Raw genomic sequence first — 22,684 nt, 5'->3', positions numbered from 1 at the left:
TGTGTGAGGGGGTTGTTCCTGAGGGAACATGGCGTGTGTGAGGGGGTTGTTCCTGAGGGAACACACCGTGTAGGGAGGGGTTTATGCCTGAGGGGAGACCCGGAATGACATACAGCTGCGAGGCTGTTCTTCAGAGGGGCGGTTTGATCTGTGAGGAGGGATGTTCTCTTGGCGCGGGGGAAAAAGGGGCCGTGGCTGGGGCGATGTGGGGTGGGGATAGGGCCGCCCTGAGGAAACGGGATGTGGGGACATTTTCCAGGGATGTGGAGTGGGGACGGGGTAGTGGCTCCTGAGGGTTTGTGCTATGGAAATGGAGCTGCCCCATGAAGGGGCTGTGGGCGGTGCCCAGCGGGAGGAGGGCGCTGCTGCTGGGAGTTCAGGATGAGGCAGGTGGGGTTCAGCTGCTTTTCAGCGCTGCTGTTGACACACAGGTGAGTTATTTCCCCCAGGTGTGGGACCACCAGGAATATTAAGGCAGGGATTTTAGGGAGAGGACACACGACATGGGACAGACACGATGCTGTTCCTCCAAGTGAGGTGTGTGGTGGGGTAGTGCAGTAAGACACCTCCTCTGGTGTCCTTTGCCTGGAAGTTGCCTGGCTGCCTGCTGCCCAGAGGGAATTTTATAGAGGTTATTTGGTTTTCCACTCTCTTAGATGCATCCCTAGATGAATAAATGCTGGGAAGTAGCTAATTACTTGTCTCTGACAGTGACAGATGGGTAGTTTCACATGGTGAATCAGTAGGAAAAGAATTCAAGAGTCCTGGCTGTGTTTCCACATCCTTAGTGCTTTAGGACATGGTCCTCAGGCAAGCTGATTAATTTAATTTAAATTCCTGATTTATGTTTGTATTTTTTCCTGACCAGGCCTAAATGAAGTCTATAACACCTTCATGTGATTCTGCCTTTTTTTCACATCACCATAGGTAGTAGTATCTATATAAGTATCTTAAACATGTGCAGGAAAGCCTTTCATTGTTAAACATGTGAAATTTGAGGGGAAATCCAGACACAGACCTCATGAAACAGTAATAATATTAGCTGACTGAATTGTTGGGATTTACATATCCTATATATAATGGTAGGATTGGCACAAAGTAAAACCTCAAAGAAGGTGGGATTTGGTGTTGTAAGGGGCTTTGGTACAAGCCTTGCAAGAACCATTACCTTTGATGAGTAAGAGCACCCCACTGATGGGCCTGACAGACAAGTTTCCCCAGAACTGACTGAGAAGTGATTCAGAGGTTAAGGTGCAGTTAAATGTAACACACTTGTTTATAGTGTAAAATAATTGTCACAAGGCTAAACTGATTAATAATCTGTCCTGATCTAATCTTTCTCCTTGGAATTAAAAGTAAATATGTGGACGTGTAACTTTTTAAAAAATATTTTATAACGTGTCTTGTTATTAGATTTATGGGGTTTTTTAACATCTGGTGAGATTATATAGTCTGCACTCACTGAAGGTTAAAATTTACTTCCCTAAGGGTACTGAGCTGTGCTAGGCCTGTGCAGCTGAGCCAAGCCAAAGAGGGGATTAATACCACAGCTCCCCCAACAAATGAGAGACTGGGGATCTTGGGGCTTCACAATGTTTGTTTCAGGTGATGCCTTAAGTTTTAGCTTGCATGTTTTCCAGATTCTGTACTGCCTTAGTGTGTAGCTCTGAACTTCATATAAAGTATTAGCAAGTTCTCTTCACAGTTTAGTCAGACAAAACAATCCTAATTCAGCCTGAGAACCAAGGACAGCGTTGCAACTTCAGGCCCATAAAGGATAAAGAATTGAGGAGAGCAATCTGGGAGGATGGGACTTCATAGCCTGAAGCTGTAATTGGACAATTAACCCCAATTTGTAAATGGACCAAAACTTATAAAAGTGTGAACACTCAGGACTGCTTGTCCATCTTGTGTCCATCTTGGGTGTAGTCTCAGCTGGGCTCTTGCACTGCCCAGGGTGTATCCTTTGAAGGCCTTTAATAAATACCTGCTTCATTCCTTTAGCTCTGCCTAGCCTGTTCCAGGTAGTGCAGGAAGAAATGGGGAATGCCTCAGGCCGGATGGGGCTTGGAACAACCTGATTTAGTGCAAGGTGTCCCTGCCCTTGGCAGGGGGGTGGAACAGGATGAGCTTTAAGGTCCCTTCCAACCCAAACCATCCTGGGGTTCTGTGTAACTCCTCCTGTGATCAGATCAGTGGGAAACAACACCTCAACAAATGTTGCAGATCTAGAGAGGGAACTTGTGAAACTCAGGAGATGTGCATTACGTGAGTGTGAAAGAGGCAGGTGGGGAATGATGACTGAATCACTAGGGAAGGGTATATAAGGCAACAAAATAAATCTGGGAAATGTATCTGCAAAAATACATTAGGTAAACAAAGCACCAGGGAGAGCTGTAAAATGAAGAAGGAAAAGAAAGTAGGATAAAGACTCTATTTCTCCAGAACTCTTGGAACAGTTAATTCTTTCATGAACAGAAAAGATTAAACCATATTCACAATATTTTATACATCATCAGACACTTCTGCTTGTATATAATATGTAAATTTATTTTTTCTCTCATATTTAATATATAAATAAATGGTTTTTTTTCTTCTATAGAATTAATTATGTTAATAGCTGCTGTAGAGTAATTAAGAGGTAATAATACTTCAGGTTAAGCATTAGAAAATAGGGGAATAAAGCAGTTTGGATGAGATTGCTAGGCTGGAATGGAATGAAGAGAATCAAGACAGTCAACAGTGTCCCAGGTCTGTTCTGAATTCTTAGGGAGGCATAGGATTACTTTAAGGTAAGAAGGACCCTTCAGTATTCTGTAGAGAGATGTGGTCAATAATTTGGGTAATTCACTTAGCTTTAGGTATCTTTTTTGTAAGTTAGGTGTAAATCTTGCCCATCTCCCAAAGGCTTTGGGTGCCTTTTGAAACAGCAGAAATTCTATTTCTTTTTAAAGCAGAGGCTTACATTTCTGTGTCTGATAAAAATAGAGCAGATAATGCATGGATATTTTCCATCTGTGGGGAGGAAAGGGCCCCTGTCCCTTTCTCCTTTGCTACAAGGATATACCATCCTCTGACTGTTTTTGAAAATCTTGGTTTATCCTCGTTGATATCTAAACCCCCCTTGTTATCTTCCAGAAGCTTTGGTAATCACTGTGGAATTCCTGGTATGAGAATGCAGAGCTCAGGGTAGAGAGAAGATCCTTGCTGAAGAGCTGTAATGATGAAGACAGTGATTTTAATTGTCCTAATCACCTTCTCTTTGCTGGCTTCAGGTAAGGCTGATGCAGGGAGGGAGAGAGAAGGGTTGCCTCTGGGTGGGGGACGTTCAAACTAATAAATGCTATGCTTTTGTTTTCCTCTGTGCAAAGAAAGAAGTTGCAGTTAAAGCCGTGCCTGTATTTTTTCTGTTTGATCATTGGCAGATGGTGACCTTTTAGTTTTGAAGCAGCTTGATACACAACTTCCTCAGCAATTCAGTGAGGCTTTGTTTCCTCTGAATAGCTGAGATCTGGGGACTCGTTAGCCGTGTCAGAATGAAGCACGGGACCTCAAGCTGCTCCCCTCTAGAACCACTACTGGTTCTTCTTGGAATTGTGCTGAATTAACACCAAAACAAGTGGAGGACTAATGTCTGATGCTATGCTCAAAGAAATAAAAACTTCAATGATTTAATTGTACACATTGCTGGTATTCATAGCTCTCCAGAGAATCAAATGCTTAAACATCTGGAAATGACAATGTTAGAGATATTGTGGCATTTTCTGTGTGTTCAGTCCTGGTTTTCATTACATGGCTTAAGATTCTCTGGAGTTACATAACTGCACGCTATTTTTGTGTACAACAATCTCTTTTTTCCTCCTTAAATGTCTAGTGTCTTCTTGGAGATGCACATGATGATATATTTCAGAGAAATAATACAAGACAGAGTTATTGCAGCCTAAAGCAAAAGAGAAAGTTTTGTTGGCATGTCTGGATTCCTTTAAGATGTAGCTTTATAGTTGGTTTAAACCCACTGAGCCTCCAAGTCCTTCTGAAAAAGGAAGTTTCACCTTCACCTCCACCCTTAATTGCATCTTTTTGGTGTGTGAAAGCACCAGAGGAAACAGCAGAGCAAAGGTTAAAAGCATGGCCAGTATTGATAACCAAGGGCAGCAGTAAAACTGATAAACCCCAGAGAATGCATGTTCACATCAAGGTTAGAAGGTCTGTGCTCTGCTAGAGTCACATCCCAGTTGACTTTTTGGGAGAAAATCTGCACTCTGGTAACAGGAAGATGTTACCCTGCATTGTAAGTGCCATTCCTTCTCTTGCTATGCCAACAGGAAAACAGGCCCTGGCCTTAAACACATCCTCACCTTTGGTTCCTTCTAATTTTGGGTGGCAGCCTTACCCAAAATTCACTAAGGTTGAAGCAAGGAAGATTCTGTGGCAGAAGATTTTGCCATAATAATTGCTGATTCTTGACAAATCTATCTAAAACTCTTTGGTTGCTTTCAGTCAAAAGGAAGCAAAGAGACATATTAAAGATTCAGCATCAAATATTGTCCTCATGTTGGGAAAAAGTGACCTTGGTCACACATGGTCACATCTCTTGGGTGCCTGTAAGTGTGTGGGTATTTGAGTGTGAGTGAGCACAAGCAAGCTGTTGGAAGTTAAATAAAATACAATAACCTCTCTCTTCCATAGGGTGTTAAACTGAGGGTTTTTAATGAAATCCTACAAACCTTGACTTCTCTTTTGACCCTATAGGGAAGAAATTCCGATGGTGCACCCTTTCTGACCTGGAACAAAGAAAGTGTGCTGAGCTCTCCAAAGTGCTTGCAGCTGTGCTGCCCCTCACTACTGCCAGTTCCTTTACTAGGATTTCTTGCATCAGAGCCCACAATACATATGACTGCATTGATAAAATCAGGGTGAGTTCACAGAGATTTGAAAACCTGATTTTGTGTCCAAATCCTCTTGGAAAAGTAACAGGTAAACAGAAACTATGGGCAAATAAAATGATACTGAAATAATGGAACTGCTTAAATGACAAAGTACACAGTCACTTGAGAGGCAAGAATTAAATCCTGTGAGCATCCTGCCAGATGTACTGTTTTACCCCAGCTAATGTCTTTGCAATCTCCAAGAAATAGTGAAAGCTGCTTGGAAATAAATAGGCAAAAGAAAACTACTAAATTAAAATTTGTTGAGGCAGAAACTGTGGTCTTGAGGCAGAAACTGTTTGTTTCCTTGTAAACACACTTGTTTTGAGGGTTTTTCTGTTGTTTTAAAGGCAAATAAAGCAGATGCTGCCTCCTTGGACGCTGGAGATGTTTACTCTGCTGTAAAGCTGTACGGTTTGGCAGTGGTGGCAAAAGAGATCTATGATCAAGGTAGGCTGGGAAAGCTGAGGAGTAAACTGTACTTCTGATTTGGCTAAGAGATGGCTCCAGATTTCTCGAAAAAAAAAAGTCAATATGTTTTTTATTATCTTTGTAGGAATATGGAGGTGGCTAACAATTGTTTCTAAAATATGTAATGATGATGAATAAAATACCAGTGGTGCTTTGTACCCAGCAGCCTTTCTGCCTGTGGTACTGACAGACTTGCATTGCTTGTTTGACAGGGTGCCATGTAGCCAGTATATGGTTAAGTTCCTGGCACGAGTACCTCCATGGACTAGGCCTAAGATAATTTCTTCTTTAGCCATGTTCACTGAAGTAATTCAGCTCCTCTTCAGAGGTGGAAGCTGCAGAATTGAGATTGGTTTTTTTCTGTTCCACATTTTGTGCTATTGCAGGAAATTGTGTGTTTGCTGTGGCCATTGCCAAACGAGGAACTCTGGATATCCAGAACCTGCGAGGTGTGCGCAGCTGTCACAATGGAGCCAGGTGGACATCAGGCTGGAATATTCCCCTTGGCTTTCTCCTGGCAAGGAATTATCTTTCCTGGGATGAGGCCCAACCTCTGAGCCAAGGTAGGTGATAGGAGCCACAGGGCTACCTCTGGCCACAGTGAGTGTAACTGAAATGCCAGCAGATGTAGGATGAACTGGGTATGGCCATGATATGTCTGGCCCCTTTTTCTCTTTTGATTTTTTTCCCATTTGACCTTTTCTTTCTTTTTGTTTTGTTTTGTTTTTTCCCCTACACCTGCAGCAATTAGTGAGTATTTCAATGCAAGCTGCATCCCTGGGGTTGGTGTTGCTGCTCCCCGATTGTGTGCTCTCTGCCAAGGACAAAAATCCTATGTCAGAGACAGGAACCACTTCTGTGAGACAAGCAGTAATGAACCCTTCTATGACTCCGAGGGAGCCTTCAGGTGAGCTCTGGGACACTGGGCCTGAATTCACTTTTGGGGGAAAAAGAAATTTTAAGGTAGGAAAGCCAGGTGAAATGTTAATAGGATGGCATTTGTCTTCCTACAGGTGCTTGAAGGATGGAGTGGCAGATGTTGCCTTTTTAGATCATCTAAGAATTATGAGTGCCACAGGTAATCTTAAAGATGCAGTTTTCTTTTCATCTCTGTCTGTGCTCTTTCCTGTGTAGATGTTTGAGGGATATGCCTATATTTTTGTTGTTTCCAGGGAAAATTCAATCCCTGCAAGCAGTTCAGGGGTATTTCTTGGCTCTCCACAAAACTCAGAAAGAAACAGAAGAGGAAAGTGTGAGTGAGCAATGATTGCTCACAGGAGATTCTTAAAATGGGAGCAGACAGGTGATTTCATTAGCTGTCAGTATTTGCTTTGCCCGAGTTACAAGATCCCTTTTAAAATTCAGCATATTGAGCTGCATAACTGTGAAGTTCCTGTACACCTGCCTTGTACTTTTAAACTCAGTTGAGCTCTATACCAAAGGTGGTTAGCAGTAGTATTTGCAGGTAAGTATTTGTAAATCAATGTATTTACAGCAGTATAGCTCTGGCTGAGGTCCTTCTCTTTGTTATAAGAAGTATTTACCAAAGACAGCTTTCCCAAGTGTGCTTGGTACAACATGCTGCCTGCATAACCTTCAGCAACCTGCACTGAAAAACATTTTATATTCCATCTCTGTGCCTGCTGCAAGTCATGGCTCTGGTCACAAATTCATGAGTGTCTCCTTGTTTCAGAGTCAGAAAAAGAGGAATATGAGCTCCTGTGTCCTGATGGGTCCACAGCTGAGCTGACTGAATACAGCACCTGTAACCTGGGCAAGGGGCCTGGCCGCGGCATCGTCACCCGCAGCAACTTCCAGAAGATCACCAACAAATTTCTTAGCATGATCCAAGTGAGTTAATATTATAAGCTGTCCATGTCCAGACACAGGTTTTCCTTCCATCTTTGTGTGGCCATCATGACCCAGGTTGCCTTTTTTCTTGAGAAATTTATAGTGTGAATAAAGTGCTAAAAATTGTTTGTTAGGGGGAAGGATCTTGCATTGGCTTGTGTAAGGTTTTGCTTTTTTCTAAAGTGTTCTTCTATAGGAGGTTGAGAATAAATCAGTAAAGAAGGGGAAGATGCCATAACACACAAACTGTAAAATGGCTAATGATGTTCATCCTGCCATGGAACTTGAATCAATTTTTATGTAGCTGAGGGAGATTCATAGGTTCAGGCAGGGCTCACTTTTCTTCGTGTCTTTTTCTCAATTTATAAATAGTATTTGATATCTTGACCACTGATACAAAGGCAGGGAAGACTGAGGCTGCCTGTTGCTGGAAGAATGAGGAGATTTGTTGCCATTTAAAAGTGTTGTTCTTGTCCTAGCGCCTCTTTGGGCATAAAGGAAAGGAAAGAGCCAGATTTGAACTCTTCAGTTCAGCACCCTTTGGGGGAAAGAACCTGCTGTTCCGAGATGCCACTCAGCACCTGCAGCTTCTCGAGGAGCAGCTGGAGATTGCCTATGTCCTTGGTCTGGATTATGTAGCTCTCCTTAAGGGACTTGGCCATGAAGGTGAGAACCATTCCAGGGCACTGTAGCTAAGGAAAGGGAAGAGAAAGTTCTCCTTCCACATTATTCCTCCCACCAGGCACAAATGCATTTACCTGAAAATCCCCTTGACATGTCACAGACTGGGGCACTGGTGATGTGATCTGCTTCCATTTCAGGGAGCTCCTTGGAGAACAGCGTCGTGCGCTGGTGCTGCATCAGTGATGCTGAGCTTCACAAATGTGAGGAGTGGGCACTGAGCATCAAATCCGACCCCTTAGTCTGTGTCCAGGCAACTTCCATGACCAAATGCATTGAAATGATCAAGGTAGGAGACTCCTTCTGCTCAGGGTAAGACTGGACTGGCTATGTATGTCTTGTCTGAGCTAAAGAGAGGAAAACTAGCTTGAGGAATGAGTGGGAATGAGAGGGAATTGATGCAGGGGAATTTTCAGCCAGTGGAGAAGTCCTGCTGCTTGGATACTCAATTCATGCAAATCCTGTTTTTGTCATTTTCCTTAATGCTGCTGGCAGAGTAGTGAGGCTGATGCAGTCACCCTGGATGCAACACATGTGTACATTGCAGGGAGATGTGGACTGGTGCCTGTAGCTGCAGAATGCTATGGTGAGTTCTCATGTGACCTTATCAAGAAGAGAGGCAATCAAAAAGGTACTGTTAAAAATATAGTTTAATTTCCATGGTTTGTGATGTTTTGTGATGGAAGCAGGAGCCAGTATAAATGTCCAAATACTTTTCCCAGCTCTTCCACTAACTGGCTCCAGCATTTGGTCTGTTTATTTTATCCTTCTGTTAAAGGGACAAAGATGCTCACATGGCTGAAGAGGTTCACAAGGGTTTTGAAGGAATGCTGCTATGTAAAAGGAATGACAGCAGTTGCAAGATCCTTAATGTTTATCTCTCCTTCCAGGGGGAGATTGTGCCCCAGCAGCTGAGACCATGGAGAAAACAGGGAAACTAATTCATCTTAAGCACAAAGGTAACAGAAACTTTCTAGGGTTTATGCAGGAATTTATTTGCATGTTGGTTTAGAATAGAATTTCCTGTGCAAGGACAAGAACTTTGTGGCTAAGCAAAGAGCAGGTCCTGTACTGTAACTGAAGATGCTGTGACAAGATGAGGGAGGGAAGGGGGGCTGTACCCTTGTGGAATACTGAATTGCCTCGGTATAACTGGCTGTTGTCATTGTTTCACAGCACTACCACCAGTTTATGCTGTTGCCCTAGCTAAGAAAAGTGCCAAACAGATTCACATCCATAACCTGAGGGGAAGGAGATCCTGCCACAGTCACCTGTACAGTCCTGCAGGATGGTTACTTCTGTCCAGACACACAGTAGGAGCTCAGCAGAATGACACTGAGAACTGTGATGTTGCCTCTGGTAAGGGCTGCCTCTGGCTTCTCTCTTAACTAGACCATGAAAATCTGAAGCTTAAATTTGTGAGTAAAATAGAAACAGGGCCATGAGGATCCAACCAGCAAGTGATGATTACAGTTTCAGAGGGTGTTGAAGCAGCTTTTCCTCATATTTGACTATGTGTCACGCTAGTTAGCCCTCTTCTTGCTAGTTGTTAGGATGAAATTTCTTTTCTGTCTTTTCCCATTTGTGAAGAGCCTTGGGAACACCTTGCCTTAATCTCATCTCAATTTTCTTTACTCAGCTTATCAGAATTACTTTTGGAAGGGCTGCATGCCGGGAGCAGATGGAAACCTGTGCAAGGTGTGCATTGGAGATGGGGAGGTGGAAGGAGCTCGAGTGTCCAGCAGATGTGCTGCAAGTCACAATGAACGTTACTATGGCAATATGGGAGCACTCAGGTGAGAGCCAGAAATGCAGGGCAGCAGCCACAATTGCCTTATTACTTTGCTGATTTGGGTTTTTTTGGAAGGTTTTTTTTCCCCTATTTGTTAAGCATCTGTCTGTATAAACTTTTGCTAGTGTGTATTTTGTTTTGGTTGCAGTTGCTATGGGATGTTCAGCTGACTGATGGGTTCAAATGGTCATTAAACCATTTCCAGAGCAAGGCAATGCTTCCAAACATGTACAGTTCAGAGCATTGGTACTGACTCATTAAAGGGAAGGGATGAAAGAGGACCAGAGAGCAGAGGTGCTGTGGTAAGAGGCAGTGTAGCATACAGGAGATAATTAGAGTGGAAATTAAAAAAAAATAGTGGAAGACAGGCAGAGAAGACTATTAAAGGTGAAACTTTTATGAAAGTTTAAGAAAGCACTCTTATGAAATATACATAATGTATTTGGTTGAATTCCATTCTCTTTCCTGCCTAGGCATGGGTGAAGGTGCACATTGGAAGCTGCTGTAAGGAATGAAAGGGATTGTCTTAGCAAATCTCTATGCTGAGATCACTGACATATTCCAAGGGATTAGAGATGGGAGGGATACTTCCAGCTACTCCAATTTTAGCTTCTGCTGACTGTCCAAATGTCAGTCACCATGTGTCTTTGATCCCTTTTATTTTTTCTTGCACTAGGTGCCTAGTTGGCAATCCCAGTGGAAGAAGCTTTGGAGATGTAGCTTTCCTGGAATACTCAAACCTGCTCCAGAACATAGAGGGTGAGATGCAGATATTCTCTTTTCTTTTGAGAATGTTCATTAATGTCAGTTACTTCCCACAAAGCAACCATCCCTCGTGAGGATCAGCCTGTACAGGTTTAATCTAGGTCCATGAAGTTGTGTTTGTAAATGGAAGATTGCTAGAAGCTTTCTCCATGTAGGTGTTCCAGTAAAGCTCAACATTCAGATACTGTAAGAGAGGAAAAAAGAGGAATCACCCAGTGCAAAGATATGTGTTGGGATAATCATCCTTGGAGACTGCACTACATTTCTGGAAGCTTTAAATGTCACAGCTTTAAAAGGCAACTCAAAATATGTTTTTCTTAGAGTCAAGCAGAAAAGGAACCCACATTAAAGCAAAATAAAATTCTATTTTAGCCCATTCCAGTAAGAGAGGAGAGTTTTCTAAGAGAGGAATCTCTCTAAAATCAAATGAAAGCATAAGGGGCTGGAAACCCACAGGAATTCCTGCAACAATTAGCAGTTTGTCTGGGGAAGCAAAGGGCATTAGGCTGAATCCCCTTGTTTCCAGAAAGGGATGTGGTTACAGATGCAGATGAGATGTGATATGCTGTTCATATGCCTTGATTTGATTCTGTTTTGGTTGATAGGTGCAGCTTAAGTTCACTGCCCTCCTTGAAGACACCACCCGGTCCTTATGCATTCCTAGGAAATGACCACATAGCACACTGCGTTTGTTCTGAACACATTGACTAAACTTCTCTCAAGTTTTAACATTTTATTAGAGATTCACCCTCTCTTCTGCTTTAAGTTTCCAAAAGGATTACCTTTCACTTCATTTTCTTTTCAGAACTGAGCAGCTCTGGTTGGGCAGGAGGTTATTCCCCCCTTGACTTTGACCTGCTGTGCCCGGACGGAAGGCGCGCCGCAGTCACAGAATGGGCCGGCTGTAACCTGGGCCCCGTGCCCCCCAGCGCAGTCATGACCCGACCAGTCACTGTCACTAAAATCTCTGACTTCCTACTGAAATCTCAGGTGTGACAGGTAACAGGGAAGAGCTTGCCATGTCACCATTTGTTATGTACAACTGCTGAAAACCCTTTCAAGATGGAAAGCTTTATATACTAGTGCCTTCAGATCCAGTACAAAAGAATGTGCATAGGAGATTGAGAAAATTGGTATTTGGGTTCTCTTAAGGGGTATTTTGGCACCAGTTCCCAAATTCCCATTCCACAGAGGCCATACTTTTGCTGAGAAATAAGGCACTGCAAACGTGCATCTTTTTGTACTAATATGAACTGTGCTAGATAAAAGTGCTATTAATGACCCAAGCTGTGAAATTTTTATTCCTTTTCTGTTCAGGAATCTCTGGGAAGCAAATTGAATTCTGAATTCCAACTCTTTCAGTCGTGGAAGTATGGTGGAAGTGATCTGCTTTTCAAGGACACCACTCAGTACCTTGTTCATGCAAGTCACCTGAGCTATCAGGAGATCCTTGGAGAGTCTTTCATTCAGCTGGCAGAATCAGTGTTTAATTGCACACCTGCAGGTAAAGTCCAGTTCTGAATTCAGAGTTAGAGAGAAATGCAGCAGGCAGCCTTGTGTGCACAGCTCTGGCCCTTTTGTTGAGCCTGCATGGAGAAGTGTATTCTGCCTAATTCTGTTCATAACAAATTTCTAAGGAGTCCTGTGTTAGACTTCTGTCAGACTAACTTGGTCATTGCAATTCAGAAGGGGAATTTGACCTCTATTTTGCTGTCTGCTATTTTAATGAATAGCATCTGAAGAACTTACGACTTCTGAAGCTGATAGCATCTCTAAGTGTACACTTTCTTACTGGTTTGTAGGCATCTTGGACTTCTGCAAACAGGATATCTGTGCATCCTCATCCAACTGACAGCTCATACAGAGGCTTTGCAGGGCACAGAACATCAGCATCACTGCTGAGAACAAGGAAAATGTGCAAATCCAGCCAATCCAAAGCAGTCAGCAAGGAAACAGTCATCTCCAGAAATGTATGCTGAACACCTCCTTGTCTTTTTTTTTTCATCAGATTTTATGTTTATGATGATGTAATACTATTCACATATTATCCCTTTCTTTTTTGGAGCATGGCAGCATGGGGAACAGCACAACCAACAGCACAGAACTAGGATCAGCATTGTGGAAAGAGCAGGGCCAGTACCATGGACTAAAATACAGACTTGGTAGGAGTGGCACAGGTCAGTTGGTAGCATTTTGCCTTGTTTGTCTTATAAACAGTTTCCATGCAAAAACCCCAATCAACTTTGTAGCTGCAACGTTGTGTTCTTGTAGCTGTGATTTTGGTTGCAGGTAGATAGCCCCTGCTGAATGCACATCTATATTTCTTATTTTACCAATGATTTTTTACTAGCAAATCAAAACATTTCTTCTCACAAATAAATGTATTGACATTCAACCTCCAGCAGAACTGGATGCTTGCAGCAGTGGATATTTCTCTTTGTCAAGACCTCCAAACCATTACTTTATACTGACCCTTTGGATTTGAGATTCTCTGAAATGTCAAAATACTATCTATCAATTAAACACCACAAGTTTTACAAGCAGAAACTGCCTGAACATGATATGAAGCCCTTTGAACAGAAATCATGTGTTCATCAGCTGTATCCTGTTTTTCCCAGTATGGTGACAGAGCCAAATCCTCAGATGCATTTGCAGCCAGCAAGCTGCAGCCCTGAAGGGGCAGGGAAAGAGCAGGATGCTGGTTTAGGCCTCTCAGGTGTTCCTGCCTGTCTTTCCTGGAGCTTCCCTGCCATCTGTGGGGCCTGTGTGACATTGCACTTGGGAGAAGGCAGTTCTGAGAACACGGTGAAGAAATGCAGCTGGCAGCCTTGCCGTGCCAAGAGCAGCCTGCAGCTAATCAGGGATAAATTAAAGATCTGGATTATACACAAGCTGTTATGGGTTGGGAGGGCAGGGATGTTGTTTTCAGACACAGACATTACCAATGGTACCAGGCTCTGGTCACAAACAGCACTGTGCTGCCTTGCACAGCCTGGGCTACATCAACCAGCCTCAGCCTTGACTCCCAGCTCTGAGCTGAGCAGGAGCTGTTGGTGCTTTCTGAAGAGAGGGATGCTGCCTCAGTATTCTGAATAGCAGCTGAGATCATGCTTAATATCTGCCAGGCTGGGATGAAGGAACACCAGCACTGCTGCTGTGTCTCAATAACAGCACTCCCTGTTGCCCAACACTCTTGATCTCTTTGGAGATTTCACCTTTCCCCCCTGCATGTAAGACATATTGTCATGCATATTTACCCAGACAAGCCTAAAGGCCTTAAAAACCTGCAAAGTTCTCAGAAAAATTTATTTCCATAAATTAAAAACACACACAAAAGAAACAGTAAAATTTTAGATTCACACAATATTGAACAGAAACAAAATGCCAAGAGCATGATGGAGGCTAATGGCACAAATGTACAAGTTCTCATTGAGCTATTTGTTACCTTGATAGCATCATACAGACTTTTAATCCACAGTTACTATCCATAGTCTAGAAAAGCACCTGGAACATAATATACCAAAGGCCCACCTGAAATAAAATACAATGGATGAGAATTGCTTGCAGGAAATCATATCCAGCAAGCACAGGAACTCAAATGTATGCAGACACAAGCCAGCCAGGCAAATGCTGTACATACATTAAGGAGCATTGGCTGCCCCAGTCATAGCATGATGAAAACAATGAGTTTTTTCTTCTTTTTTTTTTTTCTTTTTTTTTTTTTTTGAAAGTGATCTTTCTATCTCTGACAATCAGCAAATCTAGCAAAGAGCTGCTTGGCTCTACTAAGAGACAGGACATGGCAAAAGCTTTGCAATCCTTCTCAAGCTGTTCTGGCCATCAGTTTGTGATGTACTTTCCATGGTGATACAAAAACATCCCCACTGGAGTGGGTCCACTTAATGAAAAGGCAAGTGTCCATATCCTACTGCTAGGGATGTATGCATGACCTCAAAAGATGAATCCTCTACACTTTTTTCTTTTAATTAGCTGTGACAGAAGCAGCTCAGAATGGAAATGCTCAGCTTTTGCCCAGTCATCACTCCCAGTGTACAAGCAGCAGCCACAAGGAACATGGCTGTTCCATGAGGGCTGTAAACAGAAACAGAGGTGGGAAAGGAAAAAACAAAAAAGTGCATAAGCAGGACTGACACCTGTATGCTGGGGAGGGGAAGAGATGCTTGGTCTCCACTAGCTTACATTGTCATACAAACACTAAACCAAAAGAGAATAATGCTGTGTGTGGGTTTGGGTTTCCACAAACTAAGGTCTGGAGAAGCTAAACAACTGCAACATCATTTTGTAACTCCTCCAATTTCTGTAAACTGAAGAGTATTTGAGTGTTTTCTTTGTTCTCTCCACTGTAGCTTGTAGGAAAAAAGTTCATAAATCTTATTTCAATGCAATCAGAAACAAGAGAGAACAGGGAAGAAAGTAAAAAAACCCACCCTAAACAAAGCCCAACATAATCCAAAGGAAAAGACTCAACACATTCCATGTTTTGAAGCACATTAGAGATCTGAACTTCTCCTGGACCCGTCTCTTCCCCCCACCCCAATCTTTATTTCCTTGAAAGCCCCAGTAAGGTTACAGTTAATTGTGTCACTGGAAGCCTCCCATATTAATAGAAGGTGAATGAATGCTCTGTAACAATCCCATTCTATAGCATAAATCCATAAAAATATATCTCTCACTCTGCCTACCACTTCCAACTAGTCAATAATTGGGCTAATAAGCCAACATAGAGAAACTTTCAAACATTTTTAGGAGGCAGTTGATCTTTGTTTTTTAGGGATTTCTTTTTACAAAAATAAAGAGAATCAATTAGAATGTTCTACAACAGCCCAGTAAGTTAACCAGAAAAATACTATGTCAATATGTTCAAAGTTTGCCTTGTTATTTTACCCTCAAACTCCAAACACTACTACTCTAAGTGTGCACTCCTCTCTTTTCTTCAATCTTCCTGATTAAAGATAATTAGTCTTCAAAACAAGAATATAAACTTCTACAAATCCCAGCACATAAGCTGGGGGCAAAACAAACCCAGATTAGATTTCTTTCAAGTCTCAGGCACACACAGTGTAATAATTCTCTTCCATTTCTCTACTCTCAAAGCTCTGCAATTGAACAGATTGCTTGGTAACATTTAGCTTTGTTTGGTCAGTAACAGAAGTGGTAGAGCAACAGAAGATAATGATGGTATTTGCAGCCCTGCATTTATTGGGACTTTATAAAAAATACCCACCCACTAGATATTTGCTCCATTTGAAGGTAAATAGAAACTCTATTATATGGGTAGATAAATAAGAAAGTGCAAGTTCAAGTGACAAGTGAAAGAAAGAACAGATTAATTAAATTTGAGCATCCCAGCAACAACAGCTTTGCCTGAATAACTTCTCTAGGCACTAAGGGACAGAAATTACCTGAACAGCAGCTAGCATTGGAATTATGCTTCAAGTTCAGTTTAACAGAAGTTATGCCAGAAGGGAGCTCTCTTCCTTCCAAAGGTAGAGCTGAGAAATTGCCCAGTGCTGCATCAGATAATTACATATGGCCTTGCATAACAAAACAAGGTCACATACTCAGAGGCTCTTTGCACAGCACTGGCTGTAATGTACAACAGTGCTGTACAGAGAATATCTAATTATGAGCTACAGGAATTGTAAATCTAAAATGGTAAAAAAAACCCCTTCTTGTTGACATTAAAATCAAGTTAGTATGAATGGAATTAAAATAACTTTAAAACAAGTATCCAAGATTTTGCTGGTCTTCTCTGCATGCAGCAGCTCAGCTCAATTAAATAAAAATCTCTGCCTGTGTATCCTGCAGCTTAACACCCTCATGGACCAATTACCTTTTCCTCTGGAGAAGAAGTTGGCATCAGCCAAGTAAGTAAAAAATCTTCTATTTGGGAAAAAAATAGTACTGGTTTTTCCTTAAAACATTACCTTTTTTGAGTTGAATTGTGTTAAAAGAAGCATATACAAAGTGCAAGATATTTAATGTCTAATTATGTGGGGCTTTTGCTGCCTGGAGCCAGGAAGGGCAAAGTTTCTTAGAAGGAACCTTCTAAGTTAACAGAAGGAAGAAACAATTGAATGATAACCTAGACAGCTACTTTTAATTATCAAAACGTTAGTGGTTTATCAAGAATGTGCTCGGTAGAATTTTTCTTTATCAAACACCATATCTCTTTTGTCAGCTTGTTAAAAATAGCCATTACAGTAACAACAGCAGACTCAAATGTGCAAATGATCTGGAGTACAGAGTTCTAGCATCACTGAAGGTGCACTACTTCCTCCCTGACACTCCTACTCTACCCCCAAAAGATACATAAACATAATTAATTAAATATAAGCAGTAATTTCCAGAGGTTGAGAAAGGAAGGGTAAATTTCACATGGCTGTATTACACTCAAACAGGGACTTAAAAGAATCCCTCCAACAGCATTTAAAAAAAAAAATAGCACCTTAAAGAGGGTCACAGCCAAGAACTGATTATCAGGTGTTAGAGCAGTGGCAGAGTAAGGTATGAAGAAGTCAGTAGATTTCTCCCAAGGAAAAAATACTAAAGAAGCTGACTGGACCATTTCCAGCTAAGGGGCTCCCTCAGATGCTGGAGGCCTGCTCCTGCTCAACCTGCTCTGCAAAAAAGGCTTCAAGGTCCATTAGCTTCTGACTCAGAAGAACATCTAACTCTGCACTCTGCAGTGCAGCCCTTTTAGCTCGGGTGAAGCTCCCCACTGCTTTGATTTTGCCTCGTGTCTTCCTTTTCCGGGGAAGAGTAAAGTCCTGAAACTCCAGGATCCGCTTTCTCTTTTGCTGGCTGACAGAGATCAAGTGTCCATTTTTCTCCTTGGGCTCCTCAAAGATTGTTTCCAAGCTCCTGGGAAAAAAAAATAGAACAGAAATCATGAAAACCTTAGCAGCAGCCACCTTACACTGACAGGGAGACTGGGGGATTTCATAACCCAGGTAAACAACTTCTAACTTTTAGATTTTTACAGCCCCTCCACACCTCTTGTAATGTTATCTGCACCTCCTACAATGCACATTACTGCCAGCTGAGTTGTTATTGATGCACAGACATTTGGGTAGAATCTCTTTGTATTTCAGTTCTAAAGCACAATTACAGAATCCTGATTTTACAGAATAAATAAGTTTGACCATTTGATGACAGGCCATGATTGTTAGTATTTTAAAGAACATGTAATTCCCTTTGAATTTTGGAAAGTAAGTACTGCACTTTGATGGAGACTGGAATGAATGGATAAGTGAAAAAATATATAAATCCATACTTAACCAGCTGCAAATTCTTAGTTCATATTCTATTTCACTTTTTCAAATCCAAACAGTAAAATACACTATTTTCAAATTAATTTTCTCTAGCAGTTTAAAGTAGACCAATTTTAAGAATATATCTCCCTCTCAGCTTTCATACACCTTTTATCTCCCCCCCAGCAATTAATTTACATTTAGGAAGGAGAACCAACCTGGCAGGAGGAGGGGACTTATAGTTCTTGTTTGTGTAAATTTCTTCCAAACTAAATTCTTTCTTCTTAAGCCTGAAAAAGTAATGACAAATCAATCTAGAAAGAAGAATCCCAAAACAACCTCTCTTCACAGCAAGCAGATTTACAGGAAACAAGTACTGTTTGCATTCTGTGCCTAAATTAAATGCTAAGTAATTATGCTTTAAGTAACTGGGGACCAGGAGGAATGAAAGATGAGCTCATTAAGTACATAAAGTCATACAGTGTTTCATAAGGGTGGTGTCAAGACTTGCCCTTTCTGCAGAGATCAATATTCCTTCCAGCATTCTGTGATGCTTTGAAATAATGATGCTCGAAAGGGGAAATCTCCTTCACCTTTTTGTGAAAGCTGAGAAGGAGTCTTACAGTTTAACAGATTACTACTTCATCTCTTGAGACTGGTTTTAGTTATTGACAGTTTCCAAGCTGATCTCTGAAGAAATGCATTCCTTTGTCAAAGGTGGTGCCTGTGTTTAGGACAGAAGTCAAACCAGATGAAATATGACTAATCTGACCAGTATGACTGGCAGGCACACTGGATGATTGATTGGAAAACTTTATCAACATCTGGCACTGTGATTCCCCAGTCTTTCACTGAGCGAATGCTTCCCTGAGATCATACCCCAAACAAAGAAACTGAAAAACTCCAGCACAATTTGCATCAACAGAACTTCCTAACAGATAATTGCATCTCACTGTGTACTGCAGGTTGACTGATTTTCACTTGATCAATAAAACTTCTTTCTTCTTTAGAAAAATTATTGCATTGCAGCTTGCTTTTTCACATTTTGCCTAAACTCCAGTCAGTAGTTTTGATCCAGAAGATAGAGCTGTGTCAATCATTTCTTGTAAAGGAAATAAACATCAGATGTCACTCAACAGGGGCTGTATAAAATAGTGTGGTAAGAGAAGCATTCATTGAAATGATTCCACTCAAATGCTTTGAGTCCATTTCAGAGGCACTGCTCACCTTTTTGGTTTGGGTAGTCCCATTGGAGTAAGGTTGGGGTCTGGCTTAGGAACAGTTTTCCTGATTCGGATCTGTGAGACTTTCTTTGGCCTCTTCTCTGGCTCAGTCTTAAGAAAGAAAGATGGAAAAGTTAAAATCAAAGAAATTAAAACCATACTAGTCAACAGAATTCCCTTTCATTCTGAATATGCATAATCTATAGAATAAACATTCCTCTCTGGTTTGCCACCTTCTTTCTGCTTGAATCAAAGCAAGCAGCAGCACAGAGCAGGACCTGCACCCTGTTTTCTCTCCTCATCTTTAAAGAGTTACTTGATAATATCCACCAGCAGCAGCTTCAGCTTCAGGAGAACCAAGAGTCTGAGAGATCTAAAATATAAAATGAACTCACTTTTTTCAGTTCTGTGTCATCCTGGGATCTCAGACAGGCTGGAACAGAAGCATCTGCTTCATCAAGGGCAGGGATGTGGAGCTCAGATGCTGAAAGCCTGGGGGCAGATGGCAATGGCTCTGGAAGTGTGTGAGGCTTTGGGAATGGAGGAGGGAATGAAGTGTCCAGACTGTAACAGAGAAAAAGGGAACATGTGTAGACTGATACCCAGCTGATAATGCAACACTATTCCACACTCAGGAGATGTTCCTAAATTGCAATAAGGGCACAAAAACCCAACACAATTCACAGAAATGGCCCAAGTAAGTGAACTCTGGTGCACACATACAGCCAAACCTGCTGCACCCCACATTGATACTGACACCAACTAAACTGCCAGAGTATTTGAACATGTCCTTTAAAAGCCACTCTTTTCTTTTTCATACAGCTAAACAGTATACAACCCTGTATATGAACTGACAGAAAGGGATCAATCCTCCTTTTCTGCCAGCAAATTTCCTTGACACAACTATTAACCACACCTTTTGTTTACAGATAAAATATAGCTGTGACACCTGCCATCCCTACACTTGGAAGGAACAGAAAGAAGTTTCAGCACCTAGCATCCAGTTGCTAAGGCAGAAAGGACTTATATCCAAGTAAGGAGTCAAATTCCTATCCAAGTAAGGAGTCAAACTTCTATAGTCTCATATATTCATTTCATAAGAAGTGGCACAACATGGTTGAAAGTAACAGAACTGTTCTGTGCACTGTTCTATGTGGTGTTTGCATAACTGCCCCTCCACTCCTCCATTTCATCACCCAGTCAGCATTCCTCACCCACTTCCTAATCAGAAAGCTGAAAGCCAAAATGACATTACAATGGCTTTCTGAGGAAGTTTATGGTCCCACTACTCAGGATAAATACCAACACCCCAGATACTCACTGTGTCACATGGCCTGCAGTCTGCAGGGCTCCCATGCTCTGGACAGGTGAGTGTGGTAACATGGCACAGCTGGGTCAAAGAGGAATGAAAAAACAAAACAAAACAAGACAGACAGAAATTAGGGCTACACTATAAAAAGATGAGGGAAAAATTATTAGTATAAACTGGATTGTAAGACAAGATGCTCATATTGGGAATGAGAATGAAAGACTAAAATGATACAAAAGAAAGCCACATCTGTTTAGGTAACTAAATTTCATTGTTAGGGAAACTGTCCTGCTTTTCTTTAAAAATGGTATTAATGAGAAAAGGAAATAAAGGCACAGAAAGGGAGTGAGACAGTAATATTAAAAGTCATAATTATCTGAAGTCTGAAAATTGTAATTCTTTCTATGAAAGTCTATTTTCCTTATTAAAAACCTCAAGTTTTTACAATTTAAGTAACCAGAAACCTTGAAGGACTTGGTTACTAAAGAAAATAGTGCATAATGGCAACAGTAACAGGTAAAAGGAAGTACTTCCATTAAATTAATTCCCTGTTGTCTCTGACTCCCACAGCCTGCAATACCCTTAACTTGATTGGAATAACCAAAGGCCTTTCCATAAGGGCTGGTAATGACCAGAATTCTGTGGCATAGAAGTCAGCAAGGCAGCTGTAAGTCCTTTGATATTAAGCTTTACTTTTGTGCCCAAATTGTTAACAGCAGGAAATCACTCAGGACAGCTTTTTACTACATTCAACAGCAAATCTTGTATTTGCTGTTCTCTCTAACCAGCAGTGAAATGCACTTGACTGTTCTAAAGCAAAGAAGTTACAGCCAGACTGGAGTTCTACAAGGGAAATGAAAACCAGCCATGCTGGAAGCACAGGGAAGTCTAACTACACATAAAGAGGTCAGAGAGACCCAGTTAGTGTGTTTATCACTTATGGCAGAACTGTAACATTTTGTTTCAACATTCCACTCATTATTCCAGTGTTACTGCAACCTGTATCCATAGTGCAGCAGAGCTCTCTCTGTTAGAGACAGAGCTTATTGCTTTATGCAATAATAATACAAAATTACAGGGACAGAAGGAAATCACTTTAGAAATTTTTAATTCAAATAAGCATTAATTAGAAAAAAACTTCACTGAAAGAATGCTTTTATTATTGACAGTGGAAGGGACAGTGGAAGTTAGGTAGGGCAACTACTTTAGTTCCTTGTTCTCCTGGTTATCAAGAACACGAATTGTGAGTGAAATATTTTAAAGAGGACAAATCTTTTCCAGATTAAAATGGCCCGCAGGGAACTTTTTGATTTTTCTGATTTTTAATTATCTTAAAACAGGCAAGAATTTCTGTCATAGAGGGAGCTGAAAAGGCTTTTATACTGCACCAAACAAACCTCTAATATTTATGTACCAAACATCTGAGTGGGACAGATTTATGTCTGCCTCATACACAGAGCTGTAAGGTATTTTGGAGAAAAAAAACCAAACTGACTTTTAGGATATTTAACTCTGGATTATTTTTCACTTGAAGATGTTTGATTTGAATACTCTCCCTTTGGGAAGAAGATCACCACTCATAGCAAAGCACTTTTCCAATGACTCCTTACATTGGGAATGAAATCCTCTTACACATGAGCTGACTGGATGTGCTGTCCCGAGCTGCTGAGGAGCCTGCACACTTAGGGATGTGGGAAAACCCCAAGTTCTGATCTCCCAGTGCAAGGAGAGCATGCCTCAGCAACACAAACCAATGAATTCACCTTATACACACAACTAAGTTTTAAAAAGATGGTTTTTTTGTTTTTAACAATGTGTTCTTTTTAAGTTTAGTGCTCAAACTGTACTTTAGTGGTATGATCACTTTCAGAGTATGGAATGAAAATGGACGTAAGTCCCATAGAATGTGCTGCAAAAATTGTCTCTATGCCATTATTCAACTTAATTCTTTTAGTGCAGACAGCTCCAGAATGGAGCAGTGCTTTCACAAGCTCACTCACACCTTTGGCAGACATTAGAATTTATATTAAAAAGTGATACATTTTTAGGTATGTTACCCATTGATACAAAGCAAAGTGCAGCATTTGTTATCTGGCGAGATTTTTGGTTACACCTGTGTTAATCTGTGACACAGGCTAAATTCAACAGCTCTCCACAGACTGCCACACTAATCAAACCAATTAATTAGATAGACTTTGGTAGAGTGCTCATGAAGCTCTCTGCCCAGGAATTGCAAGGTGACAAAATCAGGGACTGAACTGCCCTATGTTACTGAGGGATAAAGGGCAAAATCTTTGCTCAAGGGCATGCAAAAATCCTGGAACAGATCTAGGAACTTCTTTCATTCTTTTTATAAGCAAAATGCTCATAGCAAAGTAAAATTAAATTTG

General features: G+C 41.3%; 2 protein-coding genes across 2 annotated transcripts; one reads left to right on the top strand and one right to left on the bottom strand.

The window, feature by feature from the left end:
• Positions 1-99: 99 nt before the first annotated feature.
• Positions 100-12,895, top strand: LOC136564462 (serotransferrin-2-like). The gene is made up of 18 exons (XM_066562438.1): positions 100-150; positions 3,139-3,275; positions 4,753-4,916; positions 5,279-5,378; positions 5,786-5,962; positions 6,144-6,306; positions 6,413-6,477; positions 7,093-7,250; positions 7,730-7,916; positions 8,072-8,220; positions 8,427-8,517; positions 8,822-8,890; positions 9,108-9,290; positions 9,571-9,727; positions 10,400-10,482; positions 11,294-11,478; positions 11,806-11,992; positions 12,291-12,895. Exons 2-18 carry the CDS (start codon positions 3,221-3,223, stop codon positions 12,338-12,340), a joined length of 2,223 nt encoding a protein of 740 aa, XP_066418535.1. The 5' UTR covers positions 100-150; positions 3,139-3,220; the 3' UTR covers positions 12,341-12,895.
• Positions 12,896-13,775: 880 nt separating this feature from the next.
• LOC136564253 (protein PRR14L-like) lies at positions 13,776-21,268 on the bottom strand. Its single transcript, XM_066562116.1, has 5 exons — positions 20,307-21,268; positions 19,381-19,549; positions 18,990-19,096; positions 17,981-18,052; positions 13,776-17,373 (listed from the first exon to the last, which is right to left on the bottom strand). The coding sequence occupies exons 1-5, from the start codon at positions 20,366-20,368 to the stop codon at positions 17,097-17,099; spliced, it is 687 nt and encodes a 228-aa protein (XP_066418213.1). The 5' UTR covers positions 20,369-21,268; the 3' UTR covers positions 13,776-17,096.
• Between the last annotated feature and the right edge of the window lie 1,416 nt (positions 21,269-22,684).

The sequence above is a fragment of the Molothrus aeneus genome, chromosome 18 (genome assembly GCF_037042795.1).
Source record: "Molothrus aeneus isolate 106 chromosome 18, BPBGC_Maene_1.0, whole genome shotgun sequence".
Classification (NCBI taxonomy): domain Eukaryota; kingdom Metazoa; phylum Chordata; class Aves; order Passeriformes; family Icteridae; genus Molothrus; species Molothrus aeneus.
Note: the sequence above shows the minus strand (reverse complement) of the source record. Positions and strands in the feature narration are given on the sequence as shown.

Coding starts and splice junctions, on each gene's coding strand:
- LOC136564462 (XM_066562438.1), top strand. CDS start 3,221: ATGATGAAGACAGTGATTTTAATTGTCCTAATCACCTTCTCTTTGCTG. Junction 5,963..6,143: donor GGCCCAACCTCTGAGCCAAG/GTAGGTGATAGG, acceptor CTACACCTGCAG/CAATTAGTGAGTATTTCAAT. Junction 7,251..7,729: donor AATTTCTTAGCATGATCCAA/GTGAGTTAATAT, acceptor TTCTTGTCCTAG/CGCCTCTTTGGGCATAAAGG.
- LOC136564253 (XM_066562116.1), bottom strand. CDS start 20,368: ATGTTACCACACTCACCTGTCCAGAGCATGGGAGCCCTGCAGACTGCA. Junction 19,550..20,306: donor ACTGCAGGCCATGTGACACA/GTGAGTATCTGG, acceptor TCTCTGTTACAG/TCTGGACACTTCATTCCCTC. Junction 19,097..19,380: donor ATGACACAGAACTGAAAAAA/GTGAGTTCATTT, acceptor TTCTTTCTTAAG/ACTGAGCCAGAGAAGAGGCC.